Source organism: Peromyscus maniculatus, chromosome 18 (assembly GCF_049852395.1).
Source record: "Peromyscus maniculatus bairdii isolate BWxNUB_F1_BW_parent chromosome 18, HU_Pman_BW_mat_3.1, whole genome shotgun sequence".
In the NCBI taxonomy this organism is placed as follows: domain Eukaryota; kingdom Metazoa; phylum Chordata; class Mammalia; order Rodentia; family Cricetidae; genus Peromyscus; species Peromyscus maniculatus.
Genome location: NC_134869.1, coordinates 53,664,610 through 53,679,116, shown reverse-complemented (window position 1 = coordinate 53,679,116; position 14,507 = coordinate 53,664,610). Strand labels below are relative to the sequence as shown.

General features: G+C 40.4%; 1 protein-coding gene across 1 annotated transcript; it reads left to right on the top strand.

Annotated features, from left to right (window-relative positions):
* Window positions 1–11,972: 11,972 nt before the first annotated feature.
* LOC102911065 (olfactory receptor 10P1-like) lies at window positions 11,973–12,908 on the top strand. Its single transcript, XM_006996165.1, has one exon. The coding sequence runs from the start codon at window positions 11,973–11,975 to the stop codon at window positions 12,906–12,908; it is 936 nt and encodes a 311-aa protein (XP_006996227.1).
* The last annotated feature ends 1,599 nt before the right edge of the window (window positions 12,909–14,507 follow it).

The window sequence follows — 14,507 nt, the reverse complement described above, 5'->3', positions numbered from 1 at the left end:
TAGGGGTGTGTGTGTGTGTGTGTGTGTGTGTGTGTGTGTGTGTGTGTGTGTAACTGCCAGAGGCCATGGGAGTATACAGCAGGTGACAACTAGTATTCAAGAAGTTTGGCCCACCAGACAAATAACTCTGATGGGAAGCCCCACTTGGTAAAGACCATGGGGTCACTGACTGTAAATGACTGGTGTTTCTGTCTGTAGTTTTTATGTGTCATTAGATTTCTTCCCCAAAAAACAGCTATGGGTATTTTCCCATTGCTTGTGTGTTTTTCTCATGAAAATATTCCATCTTTGGGCACACATATTGCTGTGGATGGTCAGGAAGATGATTTCTGCTTAGGCTGTATAATTTTGATGAATAGAAATAATATTAGGATATTTTTATATTCTAACTAACATAGAAAAATAACTGTATTCTCAGTTACAAAGAAAAAATTTCACATATTTAGCTAAGACCTCAGAACAAATCCAAAATAGACTAGTTGCCCCTGGAGACTAACTGCAAAGGACAAGTTCCCAAGTGTCTGTTGAGCCAAAGTCAGGCTGATAACATTAAGACATAAACTCCCCATAGCAATTGATTGCACGTACTCCTAGCCTCAAGGTCCAGCCAACTAATTGTTTATCATTTAAGTCCTGAATTTCAATGTCACTCTCTGTCTGGGAACACTAACCATTCAGAGCTACATACTCATTTTATTCATCATGCCTGGTCAGCACAACCTCCCTAGCCTGAGAGAAACCATGAGATTCCTTATGTGTATCAGAATGGCTCTCTCTGGTTTACTCAAGAAAACGCTTTGTGAATCTGGAAATGTAACTCAAATCTGTCCAGAGCTTTTGCTGTGGAGTCAGAGAAGTGTATGTAGGGCAGAAATATATGTGTAGAGGAGAGTGAATGAATGAGAGAATGAATGAGTAAAGAGTGAATGAATGATGTAGCAATGTGTGAAGGAATATAGCAGAGTAGAGAGAAGAAATGTGTATAGAAGAGAGATATGGAGCTATGTAAAAAGGGGATGTAACTATGTATAGAGATGTATGGCTGTGCAGGAGAAAGATGTAGCTGGGGAGAGAGATATAACTGTGAAAAGAGATATAACTGTATGTAGAGATGTATGACTGTGCAGGAGAGAGGTATGTATATAAAGAGAGAGATGTAGCTGTATATAAAGAATGTAGCTATTTGGAGACAGAGAGATTTTCAGAAAGAGAATTTTTAAGATGATGTAAAAGAGAAAGTTACTATCAGAAAATGTGTGTTTCCTTATTTACCCCTCAGATAGAAAAGTCTAGCCCTCACAGCATTCATGGATTTTTTTGCATACACTGGAGGCAGTCTTAAAGCAGGTTTCCTAAAGGCTGTAGATATGTAACCAAGCTGCTCAGTCTGTATAATATTACTTGTATGTATACATTTTCAAGGTAAACTACACAAAACTTAGCTGAAATGGCTTATGTTAATAACCAATAAGAGAAAATAAGTATAACTTTCTCCAGGTAACTTTATTGAGAAATGTATTCACTGACAATTGAATGGGGATGAGGTAAGAAACGTACAAGTAAATAGTTTCATAATAAAATTTAGCTGCTTTTTCAGATTGTTTCTAGACTTTTTTAAATTAGATTCTAAACTTTAGAAAATTGATTTGGAGCCAGGCATAGTGGCTTAGGCCCTCAATCTCAGCACTCAGAAAGCAGAGGAAGGTAGAGACCAGCCTGCTCTTCATAGTGAGTTCCAGGACAATCAGAACTATATAATAGAGCTAGCTACTCCATCTCAAAACCACTTGATTCAGTCAACCTTTCTAGCTTAACCATTTGTTCAGTTTGGTAACTGATCTTTTGAGTTCCCTCATCTAGTATTATTTTATTTAACTAAAGTATAAAAATTTGTTTGATAATGGACAAAGATATCATTTTATGAATTTTTGCTGAAGCAATGGTCTTAACAAGGTGGATATGATATTCTCCAAGTGAACTTTTTTTATTTAAATTCTTTTCATTTTACATACCAACCACAGTTCCCCTCCCCTCCTCCCACTCCCCCCACCTCTCCCCACTGCAAACTCCCATCCATTCCTCAGAGAGAAGTCAAGAAAGTCTGACACATCAAGTTGAGGCAGGACAAAGCCCGTCCCCCTGTATCAAAGCTGAGCAAAGTATCACACCATAGGAAATGAGCTCCAAAAAGCTAGTTCATACACCAGGAATAAATCCTGGTCCCACTGCCAGGGGCCCCACAAACAGACCAAGTCACACAACTGTCACCCACATTCAGAGGGCCTAGTTTAATCTCATGCAGATTCCCCAGCCCTCAGTCCAAAGTCCGTGAGCTCCCACTAGCTCAGGTCAGCTGTCTCTGTGATTTTTCCCATCATGATCTTGACCCCCTTCCCGCTCATACAATCGCTCCTCCCTCTCTTCAACTGGACTCCAGGAGCTTGGCACAGTGCCTAGCTCTGGACCTCTTTATCTGCTTCCATCGGTTACTGGATGAAGGCTCTCTGATGACACCTAGGGTAGTAAGGAATCTGATTACAGGGGAGGCCAGTTCAGACACCCTCTCCACTACTGATAGCAGTGTAAGCTGGGGTCATCCTTGTGGGTTCCTGGGACTTTCCCTAGCACCAAGTTTCTCCCTAATCCCACAATGGCCCCCTCTATCAAGATATCTCTTTCCTTGCCTTCACTCTCTATCCCTCCCCCTGCTTGACCACCCTTGTTTTCTTAGAGTATCAGTTCAACCTACTTTCTTCAAGGTTCATCTTCACATAAAAGAAGGCTGTCATCAAGAAAATAAAAAGCAGAAAATAGTGACACCGATATAGGAGGAAGAATTCCTATATTTTCTTATGGGAATGTAAACTAGTCCTGCTACAATAGACATTAACACAGAAACTTGAGCTAATATGAGATTAAGCTATAAAATCCCTGGGTCCCCAACTGAAGGAACTTAAGCTAACACACAACAGAGGCACCTGCATATCTGTGGACTCTTCACAATTGCAAAGTCACAGATTTAACCTAGATGTCCTTCAACAGATAAAGAAAGAAAACGTGGCATATATACATGATGGAGCATTATTTAGCCATAAATAATCATGAAAATATATTATTTTCAGGAAAACGGATAGAACTGGATATCATCAAATCAGTGAAATGAGCCAGTTCAGAAAGACATGAGTCCCACATTTCTTCTACTATACAGAATCTAGTTTTTTGTTTTAGCTGAGACTTGAAAGTAGAAGGACTATTTAGGAAAGGGGAGAGGGACAATGGGGAGACCAAAGGAGACAAAAGAGAATAAGAAATAAAAGTGATCAAATTACATTGTACACCTGCATGAAAATGACAGTGAAATTTATTATTTTGGACAAATACTATACACTTCAAATTTTTTAAGAAAGAAAAGCAAAAAAAATGTTTGGATGCTAATAAGTGCATCCATCGTCCAAAGTTCAGGATTCTTTGATTAATATCAATATATGCATGAGATGGCTTCTCCAGATAAACTCAGCCTCATGAGATTTATGTGCCTGATACTATGACTTCAACCCCACAAACGCTCTCTGTTGTCCCAACTATTAAGTGCTATTTTATCTTTATCATTGCAAAGTATGAACCACAGACTTGCATTCCCATGAGTTGGATGCTTGTATTCATTGTAATCCTGGAATGTATATGCTAGTGAATTGTCTAAATGTAGCTGTGAAATAACTAGTCTTATCTGAATTCTCACTGTGTCCTCTCTAAATCTTCAATGGCTCTTTGTTTACTTTGAGAAGTTTTTGTTACTTCTCAAACTGACTCAACTAGAACTCGTTGTCTTTCCCAAGACTCTTCACATCTGTACTGAAAATATTCTCTCTTCATTTTGATTTGTGGCATGGTTTCTCCAGTTGGAATTTGTTTTATGGCACAGCTATATTCTAACCCTGAAATTCATGTTTTCTTACTAAAAACTACTTAATAACCAAAGTGAGTGTCTTTTCACTAACAATATTAATTGAGAGGATAATTTGAGGCAATTTCTCAGCAAGCAATCTGTCCATCAGCAGTCTTTTTCTTTGCTTCATGTGAAGCCTACCATCACAGGTGACATTCTACATTCCTACAATGCATAATAGCTCCCTAGAGAACCAGACTAAAGGGTTGACAAAATTAATTAGTCAGACATGCACTCATTTTTCTATCTCAGGGGATGATTATTGCTATGTTTCCCTTTTACAGATTCCTCTAGTATTATACTCCAAAATAGGCAAAATGTGTCTGTGGCTTTTGGGGAGACTTTTGGAAGGCAATATGACTAGACAATATCAGAAAATCAAAATATATACAGCATTTGTATGACATGACAAAAATTTTGGAAGTATGGTGACTCAATTTTTCTCATCCGTACTAATTAGTATTTAAATTAAAAAGAGATAACTTATTACAATGAAGAGCCTTTTAAAGTGCTTAAATTTTAATAATTAGTGATTTTACAAAAGTGACTTAGTCTGATAAAAGGGATAAGAGTGAAGTAACATTTTCTTACCCAAAACAGTTTATTTCCTTGATTACAGATAATCAGCAAAGTATATTGGGACTATGCCTGGAAAAAAGATGAAACTGAGTATGTATGTAGTCTACATCTACACTGCATTTACCTTTATAAATCAAAGAAATCAACCATTATTTTTTATTACGTTGTGGAGACATCTTGTGAAGTCTTGCCTTAGTGTTTCTACATATCTAGTCCTCAATTTGTTGCAACATGGTTCTAGAACATACAGCACCAGCCTCACAAGACAGTTTATTTTCCTAGCTAGCAAAAACAAAAAACAACCTTTACATGGTGCTTTCTGTTATGCTAGAGAGGATGTGGAGCAAGGGGAACCCTCCTCCACTGTTGGTGGGAGTGCAAACTTGTACAGCCACTTTGGAAATCAATATGGTGGTTTCTCAGAAAATTGGGAATCAACCTACCTCAAGACCCAACTATACCACTCTTGGACATATACCCAAAGGAAGCTCAATTATATCACAAGGACACTTGCTCAACTATGTTCATAGCAATGTTATTTGTAACAGCCAGAACCTGGAAACAACCTATGCAACCTGAAGCTTTTCTGTGTCCCACCTGACCCCACAGCAGCTTATAAAATAATCATTCAGAAGCTTAATTTTAATTACAGACTGTTTGGTCTATGGCTCAGGCTTGTTGCTAGCTATTACATCTTAAATTAATCCATTTCTATTAATCTATGTATTGCCACATGTCTCGTGGCTTTACCTGTGTTCTATTACATCTTGCTCCCCCTAGCAGCTTGCAGTATCTCTTCTACTCTTCCTTTCTTCTCCTTGTATCTTTCTTGTGTTTCCTCCTGGCTATATCTTGTGTTGCCATAGGCCAAAACAGCTTCTTTATTAGCCAATAAAAGCAACACATATTCATAGCATACAGAAAGACTATCCCACAGCACTTCCCCCTTTTCTGTCCAATCAAAAAAGAAGATTTTAATTTTAACATAGTTGTGGTGATATATTGTGCACCCTAATAAGGCTTGCCTGAGGATTAGAGGACAGAGCCATCCATTAGATTAGAAATAGAGGCCAGACAGTGGTAGCACACACCTTTAATCCTATCACTCAGGAGGCAGAGATCCATCTGGATCTCTGTGAGTTCAAGGCCACACTAGAAACAGAGCCAGGCAGTGATGGCACACACTTTTAATCTCAGTACTGGAAGCACACACGCCTTTAATCCCAGGAAAAGTGTGGAGAAAGGTATACAAGCCTTGAGGAAACAGGAAGTAAGGCAGTTCAGCTGAGACCCTTTCAGGTGAAGACTCAGAGGCTTTCAGTCTGAATATAGGATCAGCTGAGGAGTTAGCAAGGTGAGGTGGTGGCTGTGGCTTGCTCTGCTTCTCTGATCTTTCGGCTTTCACCCTGATATCTGGCTCTGGGTTTTTTATTTAAAAGACCATCTAAGATTCAAACAACACATAGTAAAATTATATATAGCAAAACAGTTATCATGCAATAATTACAGTTATAATATCTAGTCTATTTGTATTTGCAAAATTAAAGAAAATATTCTGTCATCTATCTTATTTTTGTGAGTCTCAAGTTTTATATCTAATTTACCTTTTATCAAAACTAAGGAAAACAATTATAACTATCTAATGTTCAACTCCATCAAAGACCCTAGAGGGATATAATATTATTTGGTAAATAGGAAGTGCATTGTAAGCAACCTCTGAAATTCTAGAAATGACAGAGACATCTGGCTGCCTGGACAGTCACCCAAATTTCCTCTGTAATGTTGGGGCATCTAGGCCTACAAGCCTAGAGAATCTGGAAGACTTTTCAGTGGATCAGGAAACTTGAAGGACTGTTCCACCTAATGGCAAAGTTTGTCAGTCACTTTTCTCTGTGTCCTGCAGAATGTCTGAGCTATTAGTAAGCTTGGAAAATATATTGTTTAGCTTTCAAAACTCCAGAAGATGTAAAGGCAGGCATGCAGTATGAGTTGGAATAGAATTAGATGAGGGATCTGTAATTTATGACAAAGCATTCCTTTAAATGGAAATTTCTGTCCCTCCAGAAATCCCCAAATACCTGGCAGCTACTTCCCAAATAATTGACTTGGAGGCTTAATTTTACTTATAAATGCTCAGCCGGGAGCTCAAGCTTATTACTAACTAGTTCTTACACTTAAATTAACCCATAATTCTTATCTATATTTAGTCACATGGCTTGGTACCTTTTATCAGTATGGTATTCTCATCTTGCTTCCTCTGTGTCTGGCTACTGGTGTCTCCTGAATCTGCCCTTCCTATTCCCAGAATTCTCCTAGTCTGATTGTTCCACCTATACTTCCTACCTGGCTACTGGCCAATCAGTGCTTTATTAAACCAATTCGAGTGACAAATCTTTACAGTGTGCAAGAGCATTATTCCACAGCACTTCCCCTTTTTCATCTAATCAAAAAAGGTTTTAATTTTAACACAGTAAAATTGCATAAAACAGTTATCAAGCAAGAATTACTGTTACAATATTTAGTCTATTTATGTTTGACAAAATCAGAGAAAACACTCAATTATCTATCTTATCTTGATGAGTTCAAAGTTTTATACCTTTGAGTTTACCCTTTTATCATGTACCAGTCTCTTCTAACCCTAAAACAATCACTATAAACAGAGCAAAATCTTCTCTGTCTGTTGTAGTGGACAAGAGCTGAACCAAGCACCCAAATAAAAAGCAAATGTGACCATTCTCTTGGAGATGTGTGAAGATAACATTGTGAGATTAAGGTGGTCATAGTGTGTTCAAGGTCTTTCTAAATAAGTAAAACTTCAGTTGAGACTTCAGTAATGAAAATTTATATAGGCATGTAATAACAATTAGTAAAAAAGAGAGAGGGAGAACATCAATTTGAAGGAGAGTGGGAAGGAGCACATAGGAGGACTTGAACAAAGGAAATGGAATTGATAGATGTAATTAAATTATAATCTCAAAAATAAAAATAAGAATTTTAAAAAGAAAAGCCATGTGTGGATAGGGCTGTGGTGGAGATGTAGTGCATGAGAGAAGAATGAATTTTAAAAATATTTAAAGAAAAGAGAAGAAAAAAGAAGATTCACAGTTGGATTGAGCAATGAGGGGCTGGTTGGTGATTTCAATAAGAGTAGAGAGGTAAGGACAAACGGAGAAAGTGAGAGAAAAGTGAGGATAGTAAGTGTCAACCAGAGGGCATCAGGGGCTGAGGGGGAAGTCCAGGTTGTTTCAGACAACACAGAGGTCTTCTTTATTCTACCCCCAGACTTCTCCTTCCCAGACTAATAATACTTAGAAGGCTGAACTCTGTTTGGGATCCTACTCAGTACAGCTGCACTGACATGAGAGAAATGGTTGGCAGAATCCCAGTCCTTCTTATAGAGACCCCTAAAGTAACCACACAGGCAATGGCCTTACTAGAACATTTCCACTTGCAAAGCAAACCAAGCATGAGGAGCAATATGACTAAGTCAAGACTCAGTTATTAACAATAGTATCTGCCAGAAATGTCTTTATTTAACAGAGATATGAGATTTCATACATAGGAAAAATATCCCAGGGGAAAGTCCACATATGAGGCAGGGAGGCCCTCAAGCCTCATGTCATCTGTGACCAAGAAAATACAAAGAGAAGGCCATTGCATCCAAGAGAGGGAACAGGAGAGATGAAAGCAGGGGCAGCCATTAGTTTTTATTTTAGGAAAAAGAGGATGAATAAAGCCAACATTGGAGACACAGACACAATTATCTCACCCAATGACACTACCATAGCTCAGGGCCTCCAAAGTCCCCTGGGGATGAAGTCACTATACCAACCTCAAAATAGTTGTAGGCACCACAGAGGCTGACTTTCAAGGAGGAAGAAGGAGAGGGTAGCCTTCCCTATGCTCAGCATCTTTTGCCCTAACTGGGTGACTGCTTTTACATATCCGAGGTAAGGACCACACACAGTGCAATACACACTTGGATTTCTGTCTGATAAAGCTGGGCTGCCAGAAAGAGAAAGAGAAGGCAAAGGGCAGAGCAGGGCCCACTTAGAACCCTGTGTTTGGGGGACCAATACCTGTTCCTGGGCACAGGAAAAAAGAATCCTGGAGAGGGTTTTTGAGTCTTCACTGTTTTCTTTACAGATGTATGATCCAGATGTCACATCTTGTTGAGGAGAAAATTTCAAAAGGGTATAGGGAACAGTGGGGAATTTCTTCCAGATAAAATTGCACATAACTGAGAAAAGCCGATGTATATACAAACAGACAATGCAAACATTTGATGTGTAAGGTAAGCAAATGCACTGCTGTCAGGAAGACATGCCACGTGATGTGTTGTGATTATATGCTGTGTATTTCGTGCTGTGTATGGTGAAACAATGGGTTGCCTGTGGGTCTGAGAATTTCCGTGTGGCCTGCCAGGTGGTAATCATAGCTTCCATATGTCTATGACCAACATCTTTTAGGGTCCTCCTAATGGTCTCCATCTCAGGGTTTACAGACAGAGCTGCCTGCATTCTACTTTTCTGTCCTACACTTGCCTGATGAATGTTCTCTCTCTCTCTCTCTCTCTCTCTCTCTCTCTCTCTCTCTCTCTCTCTCTCTCTCTCTCTCTCTCTCACACACACACACACACACACACACACACACACACACACACACACAATGCAGGGGCGAGGTGTTGAGGATCTGGTATCCACCTCTTAGATGGCATATTGAGGCAAAATTTAGTCAGAGAATTGAGTGAAGAAGTGATCACAATGTCAAAGGTAACATGGAAATGGAAGGGAAGATATACTGGCTTCCTCAGCTTTCATTGGGAAGGAAGAATGGGATTGCTTTTAGCAAATCTTAAGGAGATTTTTTTAAAAATGTAATACAGCAGGACACACAGACACACAAAAATGTCTACAAAACCAATCCTTCCATTTCTGGAAATTTACCCTAGAAAAATGTTAACAAAAGTAAATGGAGATACCCACAAAGATATTGTTTACATGACATATAATCCCCACAAAATGGAACAATTTAAGCTGCAAAAGTATGCATTGAGTTTATTAAGTGTTATTGGAGAAAATCAATAGATTAATACAAGAACTGGTATTTTTATTGTTATTGTTTGGGGTTTTGTTCTGTTTTTTTTTTTATTTTCAAGGACTATTTGGATCACTGTGTGATTTTGTGGTAAAATGCTTATAGGAAATATTGAAATGATTGCAAAAAGGCAAAATAATGTGCATACTATAGTTATAAGCATAACACTCTAAGTGTTCAGCAGAACAAAGGCTTGAGAGCATTTACAGGGAAGGAAAAACTCAGCAAAGGTGATCAAAATCACAAATTTCTTCATGCTAAATATTTCTTAAGTATTCTAATTGAAAAAATAACACTTGAAATCTTTCAAAACGGAGGCTCTATTGCATGTTATCTAAGTGGATGTGGGCACTGTGAAGACCCATGATCACTGAGGTTAGATACTTCTGTTCAAACTTGCTCCATGCAAGTTCATTTTTCCAAAGTACATGGCTTAAATACACAGTTCTGGCTCTGCTACCCACTATCTTAGGCGGGGAGTTGAAGCCTAGGGCTCTAGTTCCTTTTCTACAATGACAATTAGATTAGCACTCATGTTTGTATACAGAAAACTGAGAAACCACGGAACTCCCAGCGTGTAGCAATCCCTAAATGTAAGCTTTAGGCAAGCTATGTGGTGAAAGGACCAAGGGCAGTGAAGGTTAGGTCCATGAGCAATGACACAAACTACAACCCTCTTTCCCGAGTTAGAAAGTAAGTAAGCAAATGGCTAGACTGAACTCACATAGGATATGGCCACAGAGAATGGATCGTTCTGGAAACTGAAGACACAATGTTCTGCCTTTTCTTAACTAGCTACCTGACTTTACATCAGTCATTTAATCTGTCCCCATCTGTGTAACTGGGATTCATTAAGCCATCTTGCATATGTCTGGGGAAGACTTCACATTTCTAGTACTATGCTGGTAAAATTAACCTCCATGATACTTGACAACTTAGTGGCTATGAACACAGATTCTGGAGTTGGACTTAGACTTGAGCCCAATCTTACTTACTATGTAAATGGCTTGGGTGAAGTTACTGTGGCTGTCTACGATTTCATTCCCTCATCTTCAAAAAGGAGAAAAGAGCCTGGCAGTGGTGGCACACACCTTTAATCCCAGTACTCAGGAGGCAGAGGCAAGTAAATCTCTGTGAGTTTGAGCCCAGTCTGGTTTATAGAGTGAGTTCCAGGACAGGCTCCAAAGCAACACAGAGAAACCCTGGCTCCAAAAAAAAAAAAAAAAAAAAAAAAAAGGAAAAGAAAAAGAAAAAAAACAAGAGAAAATGAAGGTTTTATACTGTGTTGTATCAGTGATTTGATGAATATTAAGCCTTAGGCAAAGTACACTGTAGCAATGAGGCACCTTGGAAACATTAGCAACTTCTCCCCACCATCTCCTGCAGGATCTCACACTGGCAGTAACACTAGGAAGTCCTGGGTCTGTGTATGTATCTCATGAGAGAATGAATAAAAAAAAATAATCTCTTCAAAAAATATTTTTTTCCAAGTAGTTTGGGACTGTCTGGTAAAAGAGGGGTTAGAATGTCAATAAGCCGCTACATATGTGTCCAAACACACTGTAACTAAGACTTTTCCTATAGCCAGAAGAGGCCAATGCTAGAAAGAACTGCCTCAGCCCACTACTGTTCAAACACACCAAAAAAATCTTTCTAAAATGTTTTACATAAAATGTTAATGTTGTTCATAGAAATACTTAACCCTAAATGTCTTTTTTAATCCCAAAATGCCATGGATAAATGGAACACACATGCTGCCCTGGGGATTAAACTGAAGCCTGAAGGATAAGTGGGATTTTTAACCTGTACGGAGTGTGCTAGGACAGTATAAAGTGTTTAGCTGATCAGAAGGACTTAGATTTAAAAGAAAGGAATCAGGGCAGGTGCCAGAATCCCTAATTATGATGTGTCTATGCTGTGATGTAACAAATATTCACATTATTATAGATCATCCTCAGTCCTAGGTACATTGTGATGATCATTAGACACTACCTTGGGACAGTCCCTATCGTGGCCATTTGAGTTTCAGTTCGTTGAGTACAAACGGCACAACAACTGCTTCACTTAAAGCACAAAGCTGGGTATCTCCGTGTGGAAGGTGAGACAGAGAAAGTGAACATGGATGATATACAGGCTTTGGAGTCAAAAGGCATGGATCAAATCACAGCCATGCTATTTCCTCATTATTAGTTCAGACGAGTTTAATCTCTGAGATCCAAGGCCCCTCTGAAAACAGAAGACACCAGCTGTCTTGGATTTGAGGAGGAACTGTGTGGAAAGTATTGTACTGCATTACAGAAATGTTATTTCTCTTTCTTAGCTGTGCAAAGCTCGTGCTCTGTCTGGAGCGATGGCTGAGGAAAACCGAACTGCAACACCTGAGTTCCTCCTGTTGGGGTTCTCTGACCTCAGAGCCCTTCAAGGGCCACTGTTCTGGTTGGTGCTCCTGGTCTACCTGATAACTTTGCTGGGCAACTCACTGATCATCTTTCTTACGCAAGCCAGCCCTGTGCTGCGCTCCCCCATGTACTTCTTCCTACGCCATCTCTCCGTAGTGGAGCTCCTCTACACCACCGACATTGTGCCCAGAATCCTGGCTGACCTGACCTCCTCTCACCCTCAGACCATTTCCTTCTGGAGCTGTGCAGCCCAGATGTATTTCTTCATTGTCCTGGGCATCTCAGAGTGCTGCCTACTCACAGCCATGGCCTACGACCGTTACGCAGCCATCTGTCAGCCCCTGCACTACTCCACCCTAATGAACCAGCGGGCCTGTGCAGCCATGGTGGGAACCTCGTGGATCATGGGCATCGTCACAGCTACTACTCATTCCTCCCTCATCTTCACTCTGCCTTTCCCCAGACGCCCCATCATTCCACACTTCCTCTGTGACATCCTCCCAGTACTGAGGCTGGCAAGTGCTGGGAAGCACAGGAGCGAAATCTCCGTGATGACAGCCACTGTGGTCTTCATCATGATCCCCTTCTCTCTGATAGTCACTTCTTATGCCCGCATCCTGGGAGCCATCCTGGCCATGGCTTCCACCCAGAGCCGCCGCAAGGTCTTCTCTACCTGCTCCTCCCACTTGCTTGTGGTCTCCCTCTTCTTTGGAACGGCCAGTATCACATACATCCGGCCCCGAGCAGGCTCTTCTGTCACCACAGACCGCATCCTTAGTCTCTTCTACACAGTTGTCACACCCATGCTCAACCCCATCATCTACACCCTCCGAAACAAAGAGGTAACGGGAGCCCTGAAACACATGATGAGGAGGTGGGTTCCCTAGCGCTGAGGGGAACCGGAGTGTTCCTCTCATTCACTGTTCCTCCTCCCAGCATCCAGGTGTTCAACTTAAACTTCCGCCTAACAGAATCCTTAAAGAAACCTCAATAAGTAAGTTCTCCTTGTAGAAAGTGCTGGAATTGAGACACAGATATATATCTTACTTTTTCTGTTTTTATATAATGTTTTGTAATTTTTTATTATTATTAAGAAAATTTCTACTAATTTTACATACCAACCACAGATCCCCTCTCCTCCCTCTTCCCACCCACCAGCATTCCCCCCCAGCCCACTCCCCCATTCCCACCTCCTCCAAGTCAAGGTCTCCCATGGGGAGTCAGCAGAGCCTGGTACATTCAGTTAAAGCAGGTCCAAGCCCCTCTGCCCCTACACCAAGAAATGGATACCATGATAAATGAAGACATCATGGAAATAGGAAGAAACAGGGTGCTAGGGAAGTTCCCAGGAATCCCATGACCCCACCTTAGACTACTAGTAATAGTCACTGAGGGTGCCTAAACTGGTCTACTCCGGTAACCTGTCATCATAGAGCCTTCTTCTAGTTACTGATAGAAGCAAGAGATCCATAGCCAGGTGCCAGTCCAATCGATGAGAGAGGAGGGATTTTGTAAGCAACGGACATTGAGATCATGATGGGAAAACATACAGAGATGACCAGCCACACTAGTGGAAACCCATTAACTGTGGACCAATAGCTGTGGAGACCCCATGGGACTGGACTAGGGCCTTTGGTGCATGAGCCAGCTTTTTGGAGCCCAGTGTATAAGGTGCAACACCTTGCGAAGTCTACATCTTACTTATTCCATACCCCAGATACTCTCTCTCAGAGCAGGGATTACTAGGAAACAGCACAATGGAAGAGATCCTTGACTTGGGAAAAGAACATCCTCTAGATTGCCCCGTACCCTGGGCAAGGTGCCAGAGAATCATGTAAGTCATGAAGGCAGATTTCTATGAACTTGACCTCCAATGGACCCCTAGAACCTGGAAGAATGAACCTGATTTGGGTTACATTTCTTCTACTTGTGTGAGCTTTTGTCTACTTAGTGATACATTTGCTCTGGGGTCTCCTTCAAGAGGAAAAGTATCTGAGGGTACTAGTCACACAATTCCCCTCCCAAGATAACACTGTAAGGGAAGTCAGGTTAGTCTATACGAGGCTCTGGAGTTGGGGAAACCTTTTTCCAGGAGGCTTCTGCTTCACAGACATTCCTCCTCTGGAGGAATAACAACCACAGGAATCCTCTGTATTCCCACCTGTCTCCTCATCGAAGTCCATTTCCATAAAGCCTCCTGTTCCCACAAAGTCTTCTTATATCTCTGTGTCTTTTCAAAAGCAAATTTTTCATATACATCTTACCCATGATGTCCACCTATCAAGTTCCCATTCATCCTGTAATGCTCAACTCAATTAATTCCTCCTTGAAATTTGCTGCCTAAACACATCTCATTACTACATTATGCCACAATTATTATAAACCTTTTGCAAAAATTGTAATTATTTTTATAGTTTTTCATTTACTATATATAGCAAGTGCTAATATATGAATGACACTTCAAGGAAAACTGAAATGGCTTTTAA

Excerpts from the sequence above, each read along its gene's own strand:
- LOC102911065 (XM_006996165.1), top strand. The coding sequence starts at position 11,973 with ATGGCTGAGGAAAACCGAACTGCAACACCTGAGTTCCTCCTGTTGGGG.